The sequence below is a fragment of the Toxoplasma gondii genome, chromosome XI (genome assembly GCF_000006565.2).
Source record: "Toxoplasma gondii ME49 chromosome XI, whole genome shotgun sequence".
Taxonomy (NCBI): domain Eukaryota; phylum Apicomplexa; class Conoidasida; order Eucoccidiorida; family Sarcocystidae; genus Toxoplasma; species Toxoplasma gondii.
In genome coordinates, this window is record NC_031479.1 from 3758065 (window position 1) to 3780607 (window position 22543).

The 22543-nt window shown below is 54.2% G+C and overlaps 3 protein-coding genes across 3 annotated transcripts; 2 read left to right on the forward strand and 1 right to left on the reverse strand.

Annotated features, from left to right (window-relative positions):
* The first annotated feature begins 121 nt into the window (after window positions 1-121).
* On the forward strand, window positions 122-10456 carry TGME49_313870 (zinc finger, C3HC4 type (RING finger) domain-containing protein). The gene is made up of 4 exons (XM_002364556.2): window positions 122-869; window positions 1775-2860; window positions 3242-4183; window positions 4593-10456. Exons 1-4 carry the CDS (start codon window positions 754-756, stop codon window positions 9019-9021), a joined length of 6573 nt encoding a protein of 2190 aa, XP_002364597.1. The 5' UTR covers window positions 122-753; the 3' UTR covers window positions 9022-10456.
* A 992-nt stretch (window positions 10457-11448) lies between these two features.
* Window positions 11449-14519, forward strand: TGME49_313880 (nuclear protein-like family protein). The gene has a single exon (XM_002364557.2). It carries the CDS (start codon window positions 12244-12246, stop codon window positions 13195-13197), a length of 954 nt encoding a protein of 317 aa, XP_002364598.1. The 5' UTR covers window positions 11449-12243; the 3' UTR covers window positions 13198-14519.
* Window positions 14520-21706: 7187 nt separating this feature from the next.
* TGME49_313890 (hypothetical protein) lies at window positions 21707-22535 on the reverse strand. The gene has a single exon (XM_002364558.1). It carries the CDS (start codon window positions 22392-22394, stop codon window positions 21864-21866), a length of 531 nt encoding a protein of 176 aa, XP_002364599.1. The 5' UTR covers window positions 22395-22535; the 3' UTR covers window positions 21707-21863.
* Window positions 22536-22543: the final 8 nt, after the last annotated feature.

Sequence of the window (22543 nt, forward strand, 5' to 3'; positions counted from 1 at the left end):
CTCAACAGGGGAGACTCCACCGCAGCGTTGACGTCGCCTGCAGACAGAAAGGATCTGGATCGACGTGTTTTCTCAGCGTCCCGCTGCGTCTCCCCGTTGACTTCTCTCCTCACTCGAAATTGCGGCAACTGCCCCGCACAATTGTCCTTTTTGGCTCTTTCTGCGCGGAAACGCCTTCCGCGCTCGTCTTCCCCAACTGAGTGTTTTCCTCGCCTCCCACTCGGCCGGCTGGTAGAGGCGGGCACAGACAAAGGCACAAACGGCGAAACGGCGTGCGCATGCACACTCTTTTTCGTGGCTTCTTGCTTTTGCACTCTTTTCGAAACCTCGCAATCACTCGTCTGATTTCCTTCCGCGGCATAATGCCTGACGTTCCCCTGCAGCGCCTAACGCAACGCACTGCCTTTTTCCCGTCGGAAACTGACAGGTCCATTTGAACAGAACAGAGACGTTTGCATCCGCGTAGCGTTTCATCGCTCTCCGGCGTTTCGCATTTCCTGCAGCTTCGCAAACCGTTCTGCCGGCTTCCTCGTGACTTGCCTTTGCTGGAACGGCGTTTCAGCCCACACCCCCGTTCCGCTGCTTCTCGGCGCTCCGCCGGGTGTATGTACACCACACGCTTTCGCTTCGTGTCCAGTGGCCACTGCTGCTCCCAAGGTGGCGTTTCTCCCCCATTTTCTGCGTTCTTCGCGTTTTTTTCTGAGCATGCTAAGGATGGGTGCACCCAGGCGGCTCAGATAGACAGCGGCGAAAATGAAATTCGGGAAGAGCATCCGTCGGGAGGCGGGGAAGAACTTGCGCGTGCGATACATCGACTACAAGGGTTTGAAGAAAAACATCAAACTCGCTTCTTCGCACCTCGAGAGACAGTACGTTCCGGAAAGCGCCAAAATGGCCACCGAGTGTGTCGACAACCCCTCCCCTTTCTCCCCTGTTCACTTTCACTGCTGCTCGGTTTGCCCATCGGTTGTCTCCCGCCCTCTTTCCCCCTTTCCGTTTCTTGGTGAAACACTTAGAACTGAACGCGTCAACCGAGGCGTTGTTTCACGTTCGCGTCTGCCGTGTTAAAAAACAGGGCCGTGGATCTATTGTGTGTCGCGGGCCATCGCCTGGTGCAGCCCCTGAGCGCGTCTTGGCATTTCTTTCCTGTTTGTGTCTCCTCCGCCTTTCTCTCTTCCTTGCTGGGGGTTCATTCACTGCGTTCTGAACCACCGATTCACCCTCCTTTTTGCCGGCTGGAAGTCTTTGCTTGCCCCGGCGCCAAGCTTTGTGTCTCTTGACCACCTTGTCAGGTGCATCCCGTCTCGCGGTTTCTCCAGCGTAGATTGGAATCTCGCATCGATATGCATGCTGTGAACTGACACTATATCCACTGCGGTGTCTTTTTTCCAGTGGCCTGGATCGGTTCTGGTTCAGAAGCGGGGGAATAGGGTGTCTGAGAAAGAACGCGCGCTGTCTGCTGCGTGGATTGTCACCAGTCGCAGGTTTTCAACGCAGCAACTCGCAGAGACAAGACCGAGTTTCTCGTCGGTGGCACTTGCAGCCTTCAGTGTTGAATTTCAGCGGACACAATCTCTTGGTTCCAGGCGACTGTGGAGAGACTGGCCATCGACTCCGCATGAGGACCCTTGCTGCGTCGGGGGATGTTCCTGGGGGGACTCCTTCCTGAAAGAGCATTTTCCAACTCACCGAGTTTAGTGTTCCAGAGTGGACCTGTTTGGAAATCGTTCGTTTACTCGACTGCAAGTCGCATGTCTCTTCCCTTTGCCTTCAGGGACTACCTGCAGTGCGTGGAGTCTCTGCAGGACTTCCATGTGGGGCTTCAGCAAGAACTGAGACAAGTGCGGTCGACGTACATTCGTCAACTCGACGAGATTCAGAAGAAGAAGGAGGTCGTCTGTAAACTTCTGGAGAGTCTGCGGACAGCGTCTCTCGCAGAAGAAGGCCTTCCTCAGCAGGACCAGGCGCGCCTCACGGTCGCAGCCGACGGCGCGCGAGGTCTCGAAGATGAAGTTCGTGAGCCCCGGCGCCCGTTTCTGGTGCAGCTGCTCTCGCCGAAACTCGGCAGTGCCGTGGCGAAGGTCGACACACTCGAGGCGGCGATCGAAGTCTTTCGAAAGCGTCTCGCTTCCCCGCGACAGAAAGGGAGGAGCAGCAGAGAGGCACTAACTGGGGTGTTGGGCGAGGCCTTCAGCGCCTGGGGTCACGAAGACAAAGGGGAATTCGGCGACGAAGACGGCTCCTTGGGAGACGAAAGCGGCGACAATGGAGACGGGTGCACCGAGGACGAGGCGGAGGCGCGCGAGACTGGCGACGAACTGCGGGAGAGACGGGCGAGGAAGGCCCAGCGACGAGAAGAAGAGCTGCGGTGGAAACTCGAGGGAGACAGAGGCAAAGGGATACGTCTAGATCCCGAAAAGGAGAGCGGCGGAGGGAAGCGAGCAGATGCAGAGGGGGAACGAACAGCAGAGAGAGACACTGCTTCGTGTTTTCAAGGTGGCGACCTCGTCGCGGAAATCGACGCAAGAGCGACAGAAGAAAACAGAGCGAGAGGGAGATGCAACGCAGAAGAGAAGAAGAGCGGAGAGGGGACGTGTGAGAAAAGACAACAGAGTCCGAACTGCAGTGCAAAGAAGAGAGAAGCGGAAGTCGACGGCGAGGAAAAGTCGGAGGAGACGCAGGCAGAGAATGCGGCTGGAGACGCTGATGAAGCAGAAGGCGAAGTCGAAGAACGCACTGAACACGAAGAAAAAGTTTTCCAGCTATGCGTGGCTCTCCAAGAAGGGAGCTTTCAAGCCAGACAGCTGCGTCGATTCGTCATTTGGAACTCGGTCGCCGTTGTGAAAATCATTAAGAAAAAGTAAGTTGGCGTTTCGCGTTTTGCTTCCGCTTGTCTTTTCGGCCTGTCTGCGTCGCTGCCTCTCTTTCGTGGCGCCTCCAACTGTCTCCTCTTCATCCCGTCTCCTCTCTCGAGTGTATCCCCCCTTCTCTCTCTCACTCGTATCTTCTTCCGTTTCTCCTTCGTTCTTTTGCGCTTTCCTGTCTTGAACTCTGCTGCTAGTTCGCGTGCGTTCGCTATGTTTCCCTCCCGGGCGAACCTGGGGATTTGGCCTGGACCACAAAAAATGCGCAGAGAGCTAAAAATAGGTGCATTCCAATTTCCACGAACGGAGTTACACAACTGGTTACGATGGCTGGTCGAGCGTGATCTTTTCCTGATGTTTTCTGTGTGCTGCGTCAGGACGAAGCTGCTGTGTCGATGTCCGCCGCCGAGAAAGCGGCCTCGTCCTGTGACTTCGTCGCTGCTCTCTCCAGGCTCAGAGCCCCAGGCCTCGCCACCTTCGTCGCTTTCCTTGTCCTCACGCTTGCGCGTGGATCAACACCCTTGCTTGGGATGCTGTCTCCTCCGTCTGGCGCAGCAGCACGTCGCCCTGCAGGCCTCCGGGAGGCCGTTCCAGGAGGCGGCTGCAAGGAAGAGGAAAGGGGAGAAGCCAGCGAAGGAGAAGACGGCCGAAAATGCTGGAGGAACCGCAGAACATGGCCAGGAGCAGCCCGAGAAGGGAGAAGAGGCAGACGCGAACTGCACAGGACGAGGGAAGCGGCGGCACGAGGAGGGACCTCACCGCGAGGTGGCAGAGAGCAACGGAGAGAAAAGCGAGGACTCATGTGAGGACGAGAGGGCAAGAGATCTGGAGGCGTCGCGGCGCGGAAGCGTTGCTCTGCAAGGGCGAGGCCAAGAGGTGGAGGGAGCCAGGGCAGAAGGCGGGAGTCTCCTGAGTGGGGAGAGCTCGAAGGAGAGATGTGACGCAGGGACTGAAAGCGACGGCGACTCTTCGAATGCGTCCGGGCGACACTCTAGTCCGGAGAGGCCTCTGAAGCGAGACAAGGTGATGCGACTCGACCGCGAGAGCCCCCCTGAGGCCTCTTGTCAGACTGGGGCAGAGAGCGAGAACAAAAGCATCACCATCATGGAGGCATGCTTCTCCTCGGCTTCTTCTGTGCTTCGCCGAGAGTGCTGGTACTCCTCCATGGCTCTTCCTTCGCTTCTCTCCACTCTGGACACTCTAGTAGACGAAATTCTTCTCGGCCTCACTGGCCGCCCTCCGAACGAAGATCGCCACATCTGTCCAATCTGCTTGGACGTCATTGTCGACCCCGTCATTCTCCGGGCCTGTTGCCACAGGTAAGCGAAGCTGTGTGGGAAAGAACTTGAGCGCATGCAAAGGACTCTCAACTCGAGAGGTCACGCCTGCTCCTTGTCGCCTAGGAGGCCTCCTTTCTGCAACCCATGACAGCGGAGTCCACTCGCGGTTCCTTAGTCCGAAACAGTGTGTTCTGTTCTCTCTCCTCTCTCCCTTGACGATGCGTTCTGCTCTCCCGCCTCTCTCCCTTGACGGTGCGTTTTGTTCTCTGTCCTATCTCCCTTGACGGTGCGTTCTGTTCTCTGTCCTATCTCCCTTGACGCTCTGTTCGTTTCTCTCTCGTGTCTGCCTTGCCGTTGTTGGTATGTTCTCTTCTCCCTCGTTTTCTCTCGAAGCTGAGCCTTTTCTCTCTGTCTCTTTCGCGCGCTGCTGCTTCCTCTTTCTCCTCAGATTCTGTATCACCTGCCTCGCGGCAGCAGCCATCAGCAGTCCAGCCAAGGGCGAACTTCCCAAATGTCCGTCGTGTCGCACTTGCATCGTCCCGGTGGACGACGAAGCCGCCGTGGCTGCCTCTCTCGGAACAGTCCGCGAGGACCGAGGAGGAGTCTCTCGGCTGACTTCGCCGTCAGGTGTGCCCGAGCCTGGAGGGCCGGGGACCTCCAGACCCACTGCGGAGACAGGCGTCCCCGGAGACTCTGCGGAGTCGGGGACGAGTGCGGGGGTCTTTCCTCGTGACGAAGAGGCGGTGGGGACCGGCCAGACCGGTGCGGAGACAGAGGAGACAGCTGGCCACGCAGCGGTGAGGGGCGCGGAGGATCCAGGCGACTCTGGTCTGTCGCGAATTCGCGACGACTCGGGAAACGAACCGACAAACACTGCCGCAGGAGGGGGGTCGGAACCCACCCGAGCAACACCGCATCTTTCTTCTTCTGTTTCTTCTTCTCTTTCTTCTTCAGTGTCGGGTGCTGCTGCTGCGTCGAGTTCGGCAGCTGCGGGGTCTTCGATCTCTTCGTTGAAGAGCAGCTCCCTCTCTGGTGGAAAACACGAGCCGCCGCTAGCAGAGGTGGCGCTCGAGGCTGGCGCAGGCGAAAAGAACGAGAGCAACCGGAAGGCGGCGGAGCTGCTGTCGCCGCCTCGCCGTGACGACAGCCCAAACAGCGGCGGACCTCCTGCCGCCGTGAGAGTTCAGGCTCACCAGAGTGGAGCGGAGGCCAGAGACAGCACAGACGCGTCAGAAGACGGACGAGGGGAAACCTGTCAGAGCAGAGCAGAGAAATCGCAGGGACTCAACGAAGCCGGACCTGAAAGAGTCGCGGGTTTCTCTCCAGGGGGAGAATGCGAGCGCGAAGGCAGGAGAAGACGCACGTGGGAAGTTGGAAGCCAAAGACCCGAAGCTCCCAACGTCGCCACAGATGGATCTGCTTCTATAAGAAGCGATTCGCCACAGTCTTTTCTTTCATCTTCCTCTGCGTCTCCAAAGAGAAGCAGGTCAGCGGCGTCGTCGCCTGATTGCTGCGTCTTCACTTCACGGGCAGACGCCTCGTCCACCTTGGACGAAGACGGCGATCGCACAGGGCTCTTCTTATCTTCTTTCTCTCCCGCTTCTGCCTCGTCGAGTGCCTCCATGGCTTGTTCCTCTTCTTCTTCCGCAGGTTCTTCTGCTGCTTGTCCGTCGTCTTCTTCTTGTTCTTCTGCGAGTTCTTCTGCTGCTTGTCCCTCCTCCAGTTCTTCTTGTTCTTCCTCTCCTCCCGCTCTGTCGCCGTCGTTCGGGCTCTCGAACTTCTCTGTGCCTCCTCCGGGGTTGTGGGGAGGGCATTTGCGATCTCCGCCGGGACTGACACATCCTCTGGAGGTTGAAGGAGAGAGCAAGGCTTCTTCTGCGGAGAAGAACGTCGGTTCCTGTCCTCGGCCCCTGGTGTCGCCGTTTTCTCCGCTTTCTTTTCCCTCGGATTCCACCACCATGACGGCTCCTTCCTTCGCTCTCTCATCCTTCCAGGCTGCACCCCTCAGTGATTCGCGGCCGCCCGTCTCGTGTTCCCTCCAGGGAGAGTCATTCTCTTCTTTCGCCTCCCTGAGGGATCTCCCCGACCGAGTCTGCAACGAGCAGCAGCCAGAAGAACCGACACAGGCGACGAACGCCGCCGCACTCCCCACACTCAGGTTTTCGCATTCGCATGCACCTCCGGCGACGGCCGCGTCGATCGGAGAACGCGGGACCGTGTACGCCTCCGCCTCGCTGCTGCAGGGAGAGCGCCGGGAGTCGCTGGCGCGCGGCCTTGGAGGACCAGTGGCCAGCAAGCAGGAGAATGGCGAGGGGACTGGGGCGCGGAAGTCGGGTCCGCTAGTCGGCTTCTCTGAGAGCCGCGAGTGTGAGGAAGGAAAGAAGGAGATGGAGGAAGAAGTACTGCTGCACTTCCGAGATGTTCGTCAGGTCCTCGTCCAGCACCAAGTACGAGAGGCACTCCAAGAGCTCCACGAGAGGCAGCAGCGTGAGGATCAGTTCCGACTTCTGTCGCAGCTGCTGCTCTCCTCCGACGCGACCTCCGGGCCGGCTTCGCTCGAGGAAATGCTGTGCCAGAAGGTCTCCAAGAAAGACGAAGTTTCCGCCTTCTCGCCACACCCGCCGTTCTCGGTTGCCTGCTCATCTTCCGCGTCTCTCGCCTTCCCCGCCTTCTCGTCTCCGTCCTTTGCCTCCTCGCCCAGCCAGCGGGCGCCCGGCAGCGCGCGCCGTGGCGGACCGGGCCCGCAGAACGGAGACAGCGGCGAGGAGACAGCGGGGCGAGGGGGCGAATTGCTGAGCTCGCGGTTTCTTGCCCTGGCGGGCGCACGCGAAGAGGAAGGCAGAGACGGGGCGAGAGGCGGAGACACTCAGGCCGGCAACGTGGCGGACTCCATTGCGAGGCGGAAGCTTCAAGAGAACTCGCCTGCGACGAGTCTCGAGCTCCAGCAGGAGGAGCATCTGTACAATCAACTTTTGGTGCTGCAACTGTATCTTCAGCAGCAGCGTTTCCTCGCTGAGCAGAGACAATCGATGAAGTCGTTGTCTTCGTTCGAGTCCCAGGCCGCGGACCTGAGTGCGGCTTCTCTTCCTCACTCTCAGGCGTTCCCGGCTCCTCCCGCCTCGACGCAAACCCACTCCGGCGTCGTCGCTTTAGTCGAGGAACTCAGAACCGCAGTGGCTGCGGCGACGGGCCTCGCCGGCGGCGGGGTGTCTCCTGTGTCTCCCTTCTCCGCGCCTGCGTTGTCTGTTTCTACTGCAGCTCCGGCAGTTGGTTTCTCCGGAGAGAGCGCGAAGCCGGAGAAGGCCCGAACGGCGGAGACGATCGGGACCTTCTCAGAGGAGGCGCGCCGGTGCGCGGGAGGCTTGCTGAGTGGAGAGCGAGAGGACGAGAGGGCGAAGGAGAGGCAGCGCCTTCACTCAGAGAGGCCGAACAACTTCTCGTCACCCCAGGGGCCCATGGTCTCTTGCAAGTCCAGCCACGAACTTGCGGGTCTGAACTTGGACGACTCGACTCTTGCACTCGCCCTGCTGCTTCAAGAGTTGCAGCGGGAGCGAGAAAGAGAAGAGAAGCCCCGCGCAGAGGAGAGGAAGGAGCCAGGGCGGTACTCGGCAGGGGACTATCTCTGTCGGTCGTCGTTTTGTGGGGAGAACGGCGTCTCTCCTTCGCCCGACGAGGCGACTGCGACCCTCGAGGAGCGGGAGAAACAAGACGCGATGTTTGCAGAAGGCCACTCTCGGGCTAGCGGCTTGTTTCTCCTCGGCGCGACTGGCCAAGTCTCCTATCCGTATTCATCTTTCTCGCCTTACTCCCCGTCGGCCGGAAGCGCTGCGGCGAGACTTCATGAGTCGTCGGGAGGCGGGAGGGCAGAAAAGGCCGATCTAGGGTCGACCACCGGGGCCTCTGTGGGGGCGGGAGAGAGGAAGAAGGGGAGGAGAGCAGAGGCGTTCTCGAGGCTTCAAGATGCTGGTCGTCGCCGTCGTTCTCTGGGATCTGCAGACCGCAAACAGAAGCAAGAGCCTCCATCGCCGTCCAACTTCCCATCGCTCCCCGGTCAAGGCGGATCGAGCAACGGCGGGCCATCCGTCGTCGAGCGGACGGGGGACCTCGAGGACCCGAGCGAAGGAGCCTCGGGGCAGCGAAAGAAGGAGAAGAAGAGCGGGTCTCGCCACGCCGTGCATGCAGAGACCATTGACCGCGTCCGAGACTGTGGAGGGTGTGGAGAGAGAGTGATGAGGGGCGAGAAAGGAGAAGGGTGGAGAGAGAAGAGCGTACCGTTCCTCTCCCATGTGCCTCTGCCTCCGCCTCCGCCTGTCCCGCCGCCGCCACCGCGAGACTTGTCGTTCGATTCGAGAGCCGTTCTTCCTCCCTTCGGAAGTCCGTTTGCTTCGCGTCACATTCCTCACCCGCCTCCTCCCCCCGCGGGTCCGCCGTCGCCTCCTCCTCCGCCTCCGGCTTCGCCTCCACCTTCTCTGTCCCCAAGTGTCTCTTGCGTTTTCGCGGGTGTCCCTCTCCCGGCTTCGGCCTGCTCTCCAGGAAGTGCAGCGTTCGCGCCGCACCCGCCTCCTCTCCCCGAAGATGGGAGAAGCTCTCGCTTTCTCGCCTCCTCGGTGCCGCACCAGGCTGTCATGGCAGGGCTGCTGCCGCCGCCAGCTCAGGGGCCGTCGCCCCTCGCCGTCTTGTCGACGCTGTCTAAGCAGCGAGCCGCTGTCTTAGCAGTCGCGCCGTCGGAGCCGAGTGGACGACCCGGATTTCTCGCTCCCAACTCCACAAAAAACGGTGCCTTCTACTCTCCGCCAGGCCCCGCCTCTGCGGCCTTCCCTCAAGCGGGTCCGGCAGGTGGGGGGAGCGGTCGAAAAGAAGAGGCGAGGGACAGGTAGCAGACGCGAGACGGGAAGCTGGTGGAGAGAACCTTTCGTCGCGTTTCAGAGAGACGCGGCTCTTCGCGGACTCTCCCTTGCCCCGCTGTTCCACGGCGATGTCTTCTCGTCATGCAACAGAGCTCGAGTCACCAGGTTTTTCGTGGCGCAAGGGCGCAAGGAGAACGAGGGACACTGAAAGGCGAGGAGAGACACAGAATTAGGTGGAGTGAAGAACAGAGACAGAAAATGCCTCGAACAGAAACGGGGAGAACGAGACAGACGGGTGAGATGGAGACGATTTGAGAAGCGAAGAAGAAGAGAGACTGAGAGACAGCGGAGCGACTGGCTGCACATGGAAATTGTTTTTTAACGAACTTGTATAAACTGAGGAAACTTTACATGGCGTTTGAGGAAAAAGCAGCACGACGTTCCAGAGCTGAAACAAGGCGCGTCTCGCTGTTGCTGTCCTGTTTTCTTTTTTTAAATCTGCCATGATGAAGAGTCTGGCAGCAACGAGCCAGGCTGTGTGTGGCTGCGTGCTTCACCGCCTGTCTTCGCTGCTTGTCTGGTCGTCAAAAACGCGTTTCTGCCGGAATAGATGCACACCTTTGTAAATGTGCTGTGGCGATCAATTTGCATCTGTAGACAAGACCCTGAGTCTGTGTGACTGTCGACAGGGGCGCGTTTTTTCCGTGTGCATATGAGCGTGCTGGAGCATGCGTCTGCATGCATGAATGCGATGCGCGAGAAAATCCATTTTCAGCGGCGCGGGCTCTGACGACCTAACGGAAGGAGCGGTTTTGTATTTTCATGTTGCTGCTGCAGAGGTGCTCCCGCAGTCGTTTATGTCATCCGAGGCCGAGAAAAACGCGGTTGTTGCTTCCGATAGGTGACGGAAAGCAGAGGGCGTTTTTGCGGCCAGCCATCTCCCAGTCGGAGACCCGTGTGTACATTCTTGTCTATTTTTCCTTCACACTTTTATCGCCGACGGAGAGCATTTTTCCCATTTTCTCCGTCACTTGCAGGCGAACAAATGCGGTTCATCTAGTCCAGACGCAGACACGGCGTTTTTCAGAGACCTGCGCCTCTCGTGTACATTTCTTTCAATCAGGTTTCCAATCCACCGCTCCTAGCAACCACGTGTACATACACATCGTGCAAGTGCGTGTGTGGGGGGAACATCTGCGTGCATGTGCGTGGTTTCCTCCCGGCAATGTACGATATTTCCTGTATAGGCCATTTGTAAGCGTTTTCCGCAGTCGTTAAACCTCGTTTTTGCAACGTCTGAGAGAAACAGCTACTTGCCGACGCCATTCACCTGGTCCGTGTTTATATCAGGACAGAGAGACATGCACACAGGAGCACGAGGCAGGCCGCGAAGTCCTGAAACTAGCTACAAACGCAACGCCTAAAAAAGTGATTATAAGTATGCAGTGAGCTACATATGCCGGCCGTTTGTCTACATCGTTTTCTTTTCTCGGCAAAGTCGAGATGTCAAATGCGACAGAAAATCCAGCAGCAAAGGAGGAAAGCACGTGAAAAAATATTAGTGTTTCTCACAAGAGAAATGCAGCACGCATCAACAATTTCGGTCTGCATTCCACGACCAGAAGTACACCAAGCACGAGCTGTCAGAATCTCCAGTCATGCGTTTTTACTGATTCCTTTGTGTCTATGTTTAAAAAGAGGGACTTCCAGAACTGAAGATGACAGCTTCGTGTTCCCCAGAGAGAGATACGTGTGCAGTACACGACGCAACAGAACAAATCGCGGATCGGCGAAAACGGGTCTTTCTCAGTTGGTGAGAATGTTGGAATACCGCAGGTCACCAACACCAAAGACAAATCCACCGACAGTGAAGTTTACCTCAAGGGGCTCCTTCGTTACTTAGCTGTATTTATTTTTGGGATGCCTGTATTTGCAGTGTCAAGTATGTTGTTGTGCCAGGGCATTTTCCTTGGCACTTGCGATTCTTGCCAGACGTAACTGCTTAAGATACGTCTTTCTGCAATGTCTGTCGCAAACGGAGCGGCGGGGCATGTCTTTCTTCCGCAGACGAGTGAGTTTTCTCCCAGGATGCCATTGAGCTTGGCATTTGAATGCGTTGGTTTCTCATGGGGTTGCGCTGATGATTTGCCTTTACATGTCGATCTTTCTCAGAGTGTAACTTTCCTGCTGCCCTTTGGATGATGCTGGATGTAGAAGTTTTTGTGCAGCGGTTTTCCGCGTTTTAGAATCTGGAAATCTCATTATCAGCGTTCTTTTCTGTCGTTTGGTCTTTCAGGGAGGAAGACGAGACGCTTTATTGCGCAACTTCTGACTCCGCGCGTCACGCGCGAGAAAAGATGCTCACTTCTAGAGCAGGATCGTTGGACACACGCTTTTGCAGTCGAAATCGGAGTTCCTCGAACTGTAAAGTTTCAACCCCATTTTCGTTACCACCATCTTTTTCAGTCGTTTACTTTTCACTTTCCGTTGAATTCCTCAAAAAATTTTCTTACACAGCGACCTTTCATCTCCTAGAGCCTTCAGCACGAGCAGCGAATGCAGAGAAAGAACACCGCCGCGCTTCTGTGTCTGTGTCTCTTTTGCCTCGACGGAAAATTGTCCAGAATCTTGTTCCACAGTACCCAAGTCTTCTCTTTTCCTCTTTATTTTCTCGGTTCGATTTCTTTTTTTACCTGGCTTCCTCCCGTCCTTTTCGTCTGACTCTCTCTCCCCGTGTCTCACGACAGGTGACGCAGGCCTTTCTTGCGTATTCGCTCCCATTCTCCCGTTTTTTCTCCCTTTTCCCTTTCTTCTTCCTCTTCGTTTTTGCGTGCTTTCAACGCCACCCGGCGTCTTTCGTGTGTGGGGAAGACGCTCTCTTTCCAACCCTACGGGGCGTAGGTCAGCGTGCTGTTCGGCCAGCACCGGGCGTCTGGCTTGGTGGCGCAGTTCCTCTCGTATTTCCTGCTCCTGGTCCAAAGGAGTCCATTTTTCACCGTCCTTTGTCGAGTCTTTCATTCTGTGTTGTCTGCGACTCCGCGTCTCCACCATTTCTCCCTCCGGTACGTGTTAAGGCCGTCGATCCTCGTGTCTGTCGGCATTTCTTCCGGACTTTTTCTTCTTTCGATTTTCGTTCCTTCTTCTCTTGGAGTTCTTTGCGTTCCTGCGTCTTCCTGCCTTCTGCCGCCCCTCTCACCCCGCTTCGTCCTTCGTCTATTCCCCACGCGTGTCTTCTCTTCCCTCTTCGCGACCATGTCGTCCCTGGAGGCCGTCCGAGCGGACGGGTACTACTACGGCCCAGAATACGACCCGCAGAAGCACGGAAGTCTAAATCAGTACAGAGGCTCCCACCCTTTGGGAGATCGCGCGAAGAAGCTGGGCGAAGGAATTCTCGTGATTCGCTTCGAAATGCCATTCAAGGTCTGGTGCATCGAGTGCGGCTGCGTCATCGACAAAGGCGTGAGGTTCAACGCCGAGAAGAAGTGCATCGGCACATACTTCTCCACGAAGATCCTCGAGTTCGCCTTCGCCTGTCCAAAGTGCAAGGCGCCCGTCGCGATCACCACGGATCCGAAGAATGCGGAGTACGTTTGCAGCAGGGGTGTGCGGCGGAAGGTCGAGGCCTTCGACGCCGCAGACGCAGAGACTCTCTCGCTTCCGGGCGTCGAGGAGCGCGAAAAGATGCACCTTAATCCAATGCTCAAGCTGGAAGCGCGCGGCGCAGGGCAACACGCAGACCAGGCTGAGATGGAGCAGGTGATCGAGGACTTGATTGACCTGTCAGAGTCGCGGTCGGCAGACGATTACGCAGCGAATGCGGCACTGCGGGAGCGTTTTCGACTCCGCCGCGCGAGAGAGGAAAAACTCGCAAAAGAGATCCGAGCGGTCGGCGCTGTGAAGGCTGCGGCTCTGCAGATGAAGCACGGGGAAGTTGATGACTTGTTGGCAGCCAAACAAATCCGTTTCCGGGCTCGGAAGACCCCGCTCGACCGCCTCGTCAAGAAAACCGCCATGAAAATGACTTCCATCTTTGACAAACGAAACGTCGTCCCCAACAAGTTCACGTCAACCGCCCTCCAGGACAAGGCCCTCGAAGCAGGCCTCAAACTCGGCCCTGCCCTCACGCGCACTGCATGCAGGAAACCAAAGGCGACGATCACCACACACAGAGACAGTGGAAGACGCGTTACTGGGTCTGGGGCTTGATCGTGAAAAAATCTGCGTCACAAACTAAACGCCTGGCCCCCCGGGAGGAGATGTAAGGACTTTTCGAATGTGCGTTTCCAGTCTAAAAGGGAAAGCCACATGCAGGTGCTAATACGGTTCCACCGTCAGAGGTGCTGCGTGAGGTCGGTTAGTAATCGGGAGACAGCGCGTTCCCTGTCTACCCTTTAAAAAGTGTACATACACACGAGAAGAGTCTGAAGTGTTCAAGTTCGTGGATTCAGTGCTCGGGGCTCCCTGGCACTGGTTCACCAGTTTGGAGGTTTCTTTCTCGAGGGTGTTGAGCATGACGAAAATGTGATTTGATTGTTTTTGGACCTCGTCAATGTGAATTACACAATACACATGTCAAACAATTCTATCCCAACACACCTTCCAAATCGACGCGTACGAGAAGGAATTGGAGAAAGGCAGGCGTTTCGCTGCTGAACGTGCTTGCCGTGTGGCTGCTTTTCTTCCTTTTTCAAATGTGCCAGAAACGCTCTTGGGAGAAGATGCGCCCGTTTGCTTGTCGTGTTTGGGAGAGTTTTCGTTACCGCGGCTTCCAGTTCTCTTCGTTTTCCTGATGGTAAAGTCGCGTTTTGGCGGAGGTCTCAGGGATGGCCTTGTCTTGCTTTTATGCGCCTGAGACGGTCCTCAAAATGGTAGTGTTTCTTTGACAGATCCGACAGCAAGACGAATGTCAGGACTTCTGTAGAAATAGCTAGCCTTCAACGTATCTGTATGTCTGTATCGAGAAGTGCATGCAAGCTGATAGACATGCACAGGCGGGCGTGTACGTCCAAAGTGCATGCGTCTGGGACGAGTAGAGGTCTTGAAGTCTGCGGTGTGGAAAACGCAGTAAATCTTCTCTTTGATATCGTTACCTACAGGTGTTTCATTCTATAGCTTTTGAAGCTTGGTTAGACGGGGGTCTCACCTGTGTCTACTCATGTGAATATGCATGCACTGGTGCGTATTTGGGATGTGCGTAGCAAATTCGTACATCTGCATGTACGTATGTGTATGTGTATCCCTGTAACTACAGCCAACTGTATAGCGCAACATATGCATTGATACAAAACGTAAATGTGCACATCTGACAGATGCGCTTACGAGTCTCATCCTTTCATGTAAAAGGATCTGGGTATCTGCATGTGGTCCTACGGATTAGGGGGGGTGTCGGCTGTAACTTGTCAACAGGTCCGTGATTGGTACGTTTTTCCGTTCTCCCTTTTCCTGTTCAAACGAGGATGTACAAAGGTTTTTCCTCGCCAACGGGAGTACAAAAAGAACCGTTTCAAATTTAACTTTGCAGAAGCAAAGTGATCATCGCGGCTGAGGAGTCGCTGGAGACGCGCACTAAGCCGTCCTGTTGCCTTCTCATGGTCTGTCGCTCGTTGCCAGTTCGCATTTGAGCAGTTCGATACGCTGACGGAGTCGACCAGACAAGCAGCACAGAACGACAAAACTCACGGAAGCGATGTTGCATCCTTCCGTTCATCTACACAGTCACAAAACATTCTTCATATTCATATATATATTATGTATATATATATATATATACAAACACCGCCTTCCTCGTTCTAGGACTTATGCATCAAGCGTGAACGGTTATTTAGATATATGCATCTGTCTTTATCTGTACACGGTTCGCGTGGTGGAGCAACGGTAGAAATCGATTTTTTTAGGATCCATCACAACCAAGAACTCTGAGGCCATATAGCCTCGTGCAGGTAGCTCCATCTCGAGCTGTAAGGACGAATTTAAATTTGTCTGCAATCACACACTCTGTCGCAGAGAGCCCGCATGCGACGCACTTCTCTGGCAGACAGTCCGCTTGTCTTCGTCCTGTTTTGCCGACTCCACTTTGCCTCCCTTCCCCTTCGTCTGCACATTGATGAGTGTCTGTCGTTTCCACTCGCGCATGTATACGGCTATCTGAGTCGTCTTCGGCATCCTCGTCTGTCTGTTCCCACCTCTCCTGTTTCGCTTTTGTGTACTGTTTTGCCTGTGCCTTCTGCGCACTCAGAGAAAACACCCTTTTCACTGGGAACGTGTGCAGAGTGTATTCCCCAGCAGCAGAACACGGAATGGCAAAGGATCCCACTTCTACCCAGAACCAGTCTTGTTTGTTCTCGGCACCCGAGTCATTAGATTCTCCGCTATGTGCCCTTATCTCTTCCCCTGTTCTTTTCTGTACCTCCGGGTGCTCGTCGCTCCCGTTCTCTGCGTGTTTCTGCTTTTCAAAAGGCATATCAGGGATAAAAGCTCGGTTATTTCTCCTCCGTGTGTTCCGGATTTTTCGGTGGTTATCTACTGCAACGAAAACGTTGACGTGACTCGGAACCGACGGATCGCAGGCTGAAGCCCTTGGCTCGTTACCCCGCAGAAGAGGTTTCGTTTCTATTCCTATCGAGGTTACAGCAATACGTTTGGGCAGATGCACTGCGACCTGCCCCTGCCTGCCTTCGAAGTGGAAGAACTTTTCGTCTGTTCCTTCCCGTTTTTTCGTGTCCTGTAGAAGCACACTCGCATCTATTTCGTGGTCAATCATGGGGAAGTAGTGTGACCAGTTCACGGTCGTCAGACCAGATAGAGGTTCAGTGGGAAAAGGACGCGATCCTTGGGTCTTCTCTGGCTCTGAGTGATCTGGTGGTTCTCCCCATCTTTCCTTCCCCTTCGCGGCTATGTAAGTCGGCATGAAAACCGAAGCGACATTGCCGAGGTGCCGCGACAGCATCGCAGCCCATCGGGGTGGAAGCCCGGTTGTCTCATTTTCAAGAATGATGGCACCTTTCCTGGCGAGAGCCCAGTTGACGGCTCTGCCGTTGGGAGCCTCCGTTGCTTTCCCGGAGATCGACAGAGAAGAAATATCCGAGGAAAAGAGAGACCAGGGCAGAGACACTAGGAGCCAGAAGCTTGTCGCGAGGACGGAAGACACGGCAGACGCAGACACAGACCAAACAGAGAGATTTGTGTCCTGTAGAGCAAAAACAGCAAACAGAGTCGAGGGGGAACAAGGTTAGCCGTAGGGTAAGTACATCGCTTCGCTAACAGTTTTCCTGAAACGAGACTTTCTGCTTGGCTTCACCGACGCAAAAAACGCTGAAGGCACACAGGCATGCAAACCTCGAGAACTACATCAAGGCCTCCAAATACCTGCACATGTGTAACACAAGAAGGAATGGAACTCGATCATATTATGTATCTGTTTTCGAGGAGTTTGCGTCTTCCACTAGCAGCCACTCTTAGAGACAGCTGCATTGCGGGGAGGTCTTCGCACATCTACTTACGTATTTAGATGTAATATCTACAGATGCATAAAATATACGTGACTTGAAGTACATATACACACGTGCCTCTGTGTAGATCTGGAACGTATTGATTTACAAGTATACTGCAGCTTATGGACACTCTGGAGGTACAATATGGCGATGCGTCTTCGGAAGTGAAATCTGCATTCACTCCGTATGGAAGCAACAAACAAGTGAGCGTTCGGCGCTTAAAGTCCGATCGTCTATCACGCAGATGGGTGTCTCTTGTAGGTCCGCATCGGAATACGACGAGGAACGCAAAAACCTTGTATAGACCCTGTGCTCGCTTCGTCACCGTACGACGAAACACCCCTGTCTTGAAAAAATAAATACGTCTACGGGTGAAGAAGCGTTTTCCGTTTCCGTCTTCATTCCCGACGAGGAAAACGCCGGACGAGGCGCATTTCAAAGTGCTGAAGGTATAAATGTTATTTCTTCCGTACCGGTGTGTGAAGAGAGATAACGTGACTCATGGTGAAAAGGAGGCCAAAGAGAATAAGAATCGCTCGAATCCCACGCTGGCGTCCGGACCTTTTCGACTGACTGCCGTATGCTTGAGCTACGGCGGCAATTATATCGTTTCGGATATCCACGATTACTTTTGCGACTGCGTTCTTCTTGGAGCCAGCCTGGAAGTGGATTTCCTCTGTTCCTGCACATTCTATGTCTCCGCTGTTTGTCGGTGACGTTTCTGTTTGCATTTCACCATCTGTTTCACTCTCTTTCCAGTGATTCTGGGATGCTGTTCTACACTCCTGGCTCTCTCGCTTCCTTTCCTCCCACACCTCGTTCAGTTTCTCGGCTTTTCTGCCTCTGCGTTGTCTGGGTTGTGTCGCCACTCTCTCCAATCGCCCGCCTTCCTTTTTCCTTCTTCCCTGTTGGACAGTCGTTGGATTTCTGAGCTTTGCACTTTCTCTTGCTACCGAGAGCGACTCTTCAGAAGTGTTTTTCCCTCTGTCTGGGGCTACCGCCGGGTTTCCCTCTTCGCTAACTCGTTTCTCGTTTGGACCGCTCTCTCTTTCAGAAAGTCTCTCAATCGCGGAAACACCAGCAAGGGGGTTTGCCAGTCGATTAGATGTCGAAGGAGCACGAGGGATCCTCTTTCTTCTACGATGTGGAGAAGGAGACCGATCCGAAGGGACTGGTATTATCCTCGCGGTCTGCGGTGACGATATGTCTTTTCCTGCAGGTGAATGGGGGAGATGAGATACAGCAGACTCAGATTCGTGAGTCCGGAAAGCTAGGTGAGAAATGGGCAAGTCATTCGAAGCGTGCGGCGACGACTCAGGTAGAGAAACTGCGTTCAGACTGTTGGATTTTCTTCTTCGGCTCCCGGATGTTGTCTGTACACCTTCGGACACTCGCTCCCCTCCATTACTGGTTTGCGGATCGATGAAGGCGGACCCGGCCACAGGGCCTGGCGCCTGAAAAGGTATCATCACAGACACTTGAATCCCTCTGGGGTCTACATAGGAAGAAGCATTAACCGGAAATAGACTGTGGGTAGACGGGTACAGAACTGTTCCTTGATCAGTGTTCGGAAGAAAAACACCGGAAGGCGAAAGAGAAGGCACAACTCCCCTAGGAGAGGCCCCCGAATTCGAATTGTAAGGGCTGGTCACTTCTTCAATTGTCGTCCGGTGTCTCCCCGGTCCGATGGTCCCCGAAATCATCTCATTTTCTCCTGTTCCTTGGACACCCACTACACGAGGAGAGAAAGCAAGCGTCCCTGGAAGGGGCCTGCGTAACGGGGACTGGCCATAAAGCGGAACGGTTGATATCGAGTTTGTCTCGTACGCCGGAGCCTCACGTGGACGACGTGAATGACTCTTCGATCTTTTTCGCACTCCTTTCCGGTCGCGTGTATCTTCCGCAAGTGGGGAAGACGATACCCCAGGGCGCAACATTGTCTTTCTTTTTTCGTTTCAACATACCATCTCTCTAGTTCACTCGGCACTTAGGATCCGACCAAACGACTTCACGCATGGAACTAAAGAACTGGAGACCGTGTTGGTTCTTGGGAATAAGGCTTCCAAGCCCTTATTACATTCTTGTACACAGAAGTCGGTTACTACATGGAGGAACACAGTGCCGCGGGTCTGGAGTGGTTTCATCACATCCTACAACGAGAGCTAGCTGGAATGAAGGCGAGAAGAGGGAACATCACTCTTAACTGTTTTGCAGCAATCGTCACCTTGTTCGTAACTTTCCTGCGTTCTGCTAACCATCGCTTAACATGTCCACCTATGCGTGAATGAATGCGCATGTGCGTAGATACGAAATGTCCAGTATTTCTTTCACAGGCGGTTGGCTGGTTCTTTTTCCGGTGGGCTCCGCTTGAGCCGCAAGACAGTATGTTTCGCCTGTTCTTCGAGATAGCGCTGTCCGATCTAGGCAGAAAATTACCATTGAGCGAAGTGTTTTTCTGTGAAGAAGCCGTCGTGTACCTAAACGTTTTTTCCCGGATGTAGCCGCAAAAGAAGGGTCGGAACCAGCCTCAAGTTTTTCAGACTGCCACCGCAGATCCAATCCCAGTTCAAGAGAAGCTCTGATTCACCGTCGTTTCGGGAAACTCACGTGCGAACGTACGGAAAAGCCCATCGCTTTCCAGAATTCTGTGTTGCTGAAATAGGACATGCTGAAGATTTAAAGTGAGGGATGCTGGGGAAGAGGCCCCACACGTGCATAAATCGCTGTATGGTTTCTGCCTCGTGCTTGTTGCTTTCATGACTAGCTTTGTCCTTCTGTGGGAAGTAAAATACGCCCCTAAAGAAAAGTTGCAGAACTCGTTTTCGATATTCTTGTGCACATACACAACAGTGGGAGTCTTCGTTGCCGCTAGAAACGGAACGGGAGTCCTGTGAAAAACGCCGGATTGCCAGGGTCCATCAGACGAAACACCCCGGTGTCTCTCCGTTCACAGGTTGACTGGTGTCGAATTTTTTGAGTGTGAGAGTTCCCTCAAACCAACGAAATCACAATCGGAATCTTCGTGCTACGAAGACAACGTGATCTCTTATTTCATAGTACCATTAGTGAAATCTTTAAGTCTGATCTGAAGTCCGGAAGACACCGGGAGAGCGTAGATAATGTGATGTGTACTCCGTTCATGGAAATCAAAAGGGCGTCCATTGAGTGTGGCTGGACAGACATTTTAGTTGACTATGCTGACTTAGTCCCGATAAATTCCTGTATTCTGCTGTCCGATCCGAGTTCGTGGGATCCAAGAAAGGAGCCGCCTTATATCGCTGCCAAAGCCTGGAATGCCGGAACGCTTCTGCGTGCCGTCCACGATATACGTTTTCCTCCCTACGGCTGAAACGTACTGTTCTCACTCCTTTTCGCGCAAGAGAAACCCTTCACTATTGGCGGCTAGAAAGAACATGCCTAGACGAAACACACGGGATAAAGAACATGCTGCCCGTTTCTTATGCACGCCCCTTAAAAAAGGGTGGAATGCTCCAATTGTTTGAAGGATTCCGTGGCTACTTTCCGTTTTCTCATACTGCATCTGGTGTACGGAGCTTCACGTTGTTTCAGGCCACTTCTACTCTGAGTGTAGCCTCAAAACAGCAATCTCTACAGAAAATCAGAGTGACGGCGCAGCAGATATATACACACACGCAACTTCGTTTACCGGATCCACGTTCTTTTCTGCTTTTCACGACCGGGGCCCTGGTATACCCAGTAGGTCAGATGGCTTCTGGCACTTAGAAAGAACACTGATGGCAAGAAGGGAAGTGCGCTTTTTTCCTCATAGGCCAATGACATATGGTAATTGTCTATCATACTTGATGAAACAAAGTGACAGGGAGCTGCGCAGCGCCACTCTTGGCATAGCCGCGGACGGTTCGAGGGAGGCTGCGACGTTTTTATAGATCTCGACACGACAGTTTAGAACTACAGAGTGAAAGGACGATCTTTGTCACGAGTTTTCATGTCCTTTTCCTTTCGTAGAAACGAGACATCAGCAAACATCTGAGCATTGCAGACTCTTAGAACAGGCACCAGAGTGTGCCGTGCATTTGGGCGGATGTCGACGAAAAATTACGGACTAACGTGGAACTGAACTGTGTAGCAGGGCCACTCCACGAAAACAAAGGCCGGGAACGTTCAGCATTCTCTGTCGAAGCCTCCAGTAGTTGCATGTCCCCTTTTTTATCGAGTGACTTTTTTCTTCATCCCTTAAATCTCGTTCTCTGAGGACCGGCTTTTTCGACTTTCATTGTTGCTGCACTGATTGTTGAGTCAGAGGGCTTCTTTGTTCCCACCTATAATGGAAGTTCGGGAGTCGTTTTCACAACATGTGGCGCCATCTGCTACTTCCTGACACGGAAATAAGAACCGTCTACTGCCCCGGCAAACAGGATCCAGTTCCTATTTCTCCTGGACCCATTAATCGAGTCTCTCTGTGAGCGAACATGCCCCTAAGCCTTGTGTGACTCTCGTGTTATACCTAAAAGAAATTGAACAGTTCACAGATGGCAGCCCTCCGAAAGTTCGAGGAAAAGCGAATGCCTGAGAAAGCCGTGCACAGAGGTTTGCATGTAGCCATCCATTCACGGATGTGAATGATTGACATTTTTCTTTGCCACTCAACCTGCAGAGCAGTCGGATTGGCCAGACTGTCAAGAAGAACGATGTGCCTCTGGACGCAAAGAGAAAACATGGAGTCGACCCTCGTGTTACATCAACTCACGCAGTTGATTCTCGTTCAAACCCCCTTACGGAATCTATCATTCTACACGTTGACCCGAGATTTCGGTGTTTCTATTCTTCACAGAAGAAACGTCTCACTGTCACGATTGTATTGCCTCAAGAGGAGAATAGCGTTGTCTGGCACCTCCCCTTTCCCACCTTCTATCTGCGTTGCTACAACTGTTGCCTCATTTTATGTTTATGCTTCCTCCTCAAATCCTCCAGGCGCGTCGCACTCTTTCTCCATTGTTCTGCTTCTTGTCTAGCGGCGGAGGGATCACAGACATCATCCGTTCGCACTCGGTGCCTCCTGTCTTCTCCCCGTTGGTCCACCAACCGCTACCGTCTCCAATGTTTGTTTTCTCAGCTGTTTCGTCGTCGTTTGTAGTTGTTCTTGTTCCATTTTACGCCTCCTTTGGAACGGAAAAACTCCAGATCTAGATATACCCCGACTACTCCTGTGCTTGTTGTTCTCTTTCTCTTCGTCATCTTCTTCACCCGACACAAGTCGATGATCTGCGACACGCGCATCAGCCATTAAACGCTCACACCCTTGTTTTTCATCTTCTTTTACTCGCGTTCTGCTTGTTGCTACTCTTTCTTTTGCCCCTCGAGTGTGGGGGCTCTTTCGCCTGCCGAGACTCGAATGACCCGCTATTGCTGGGACTCGGCTAAACGGCTTTTTTTGACCAGAACCCGATGCGTCCGTATTGCGTTTGAGCATAGAATGAACGGACACAGACCGGCCTCTTCTCCGAGAAGATGGTGGTCCGGACGACGCAGATCCACGCGTGAGAGGGAGAAGCGATCCACTTCCTTCCTGGTGCCTGGACAGTGGCAGCGTCTCGCGAATCTCCAGTCCCCTGGGGCAGACAACACGAGAAGACCATATGGGAGAATCCTGTGTACAGACTCGCAGACAAACACCTTCCGCATAGGTCTCTCTTTCATGCTCACCGGGAGAGACTGAGACGATGCCAAGTCCCCCACTTTCGCCGAATTCATTCTCGGAATTACCATTCTGTGCTGTCTTGCGTGTGCCTCTCTTTCCCGAATCTCGGATGAGAGGACGCGTGGCACAGCCACTGTTTCCAGTACCTCTCTTGTCCTCTTCTCTCTGCGGACCTCTCGTCTTCCCACCGTGTTTGTGTACCGCGTCTCCTCCCACTCCAACGATCCTCTCATACTCCTCCTTCTGTCGTTTGGCTCTCGTCTCCATCCCCTGTCGCATTTTCTCCTTTTCCCTCCTTGACTGTCTCGTCTCCTTTCCGTTTGTCCTCTTCCCTTGCCTTGCGTCTTTTCTCACCTCTAAGCCTTCTCCACTTTCCCCTCCC

What these genes read in the sequence shown, in the direction of transcription:
- TGME49_313870 (XM_002364556.2), top strand. Translation starts at nt 754, where the DNA reads ATGAAATTCGGGAAGAGCATCCGTCGGGAGGCGGGGAAGAACTTGCGC. An exon ending in TCTTCGCACCTCGAGAGACA is followed by an intron (nt 870 to 1,774) that starts GTACGTTCCGGA and finishes CTTTGCCTTCAG; the next exon opens with GGACTACCTGCAGTGCGTGG. An exon ending in GTGAAAATCATTAAGAAAAA is followed by an intron (nt 2,861 to 3,241) that starts GTAAGTTGGCGT and finishes GTGCTGCGTCAG; the next exon opens with GACGAAGCTGCTGTGTCGAT.
- TGME49_313880 (XM_002364557.2), top strand. Translation starts at nt 12,244, where the DNA reads ATGTCGTCCCTGGAGGCCGTCCGAGCGGACGGGTACTACTACGGCCCA.
- TGME49_313890 (XM_002364558.1), bottom strand. Translation starts at nt 22,394, where the DNA reads ATGAGAGGATCGTTGGAGTGGGAGGAGACGCGGTACACAAACACGGTG.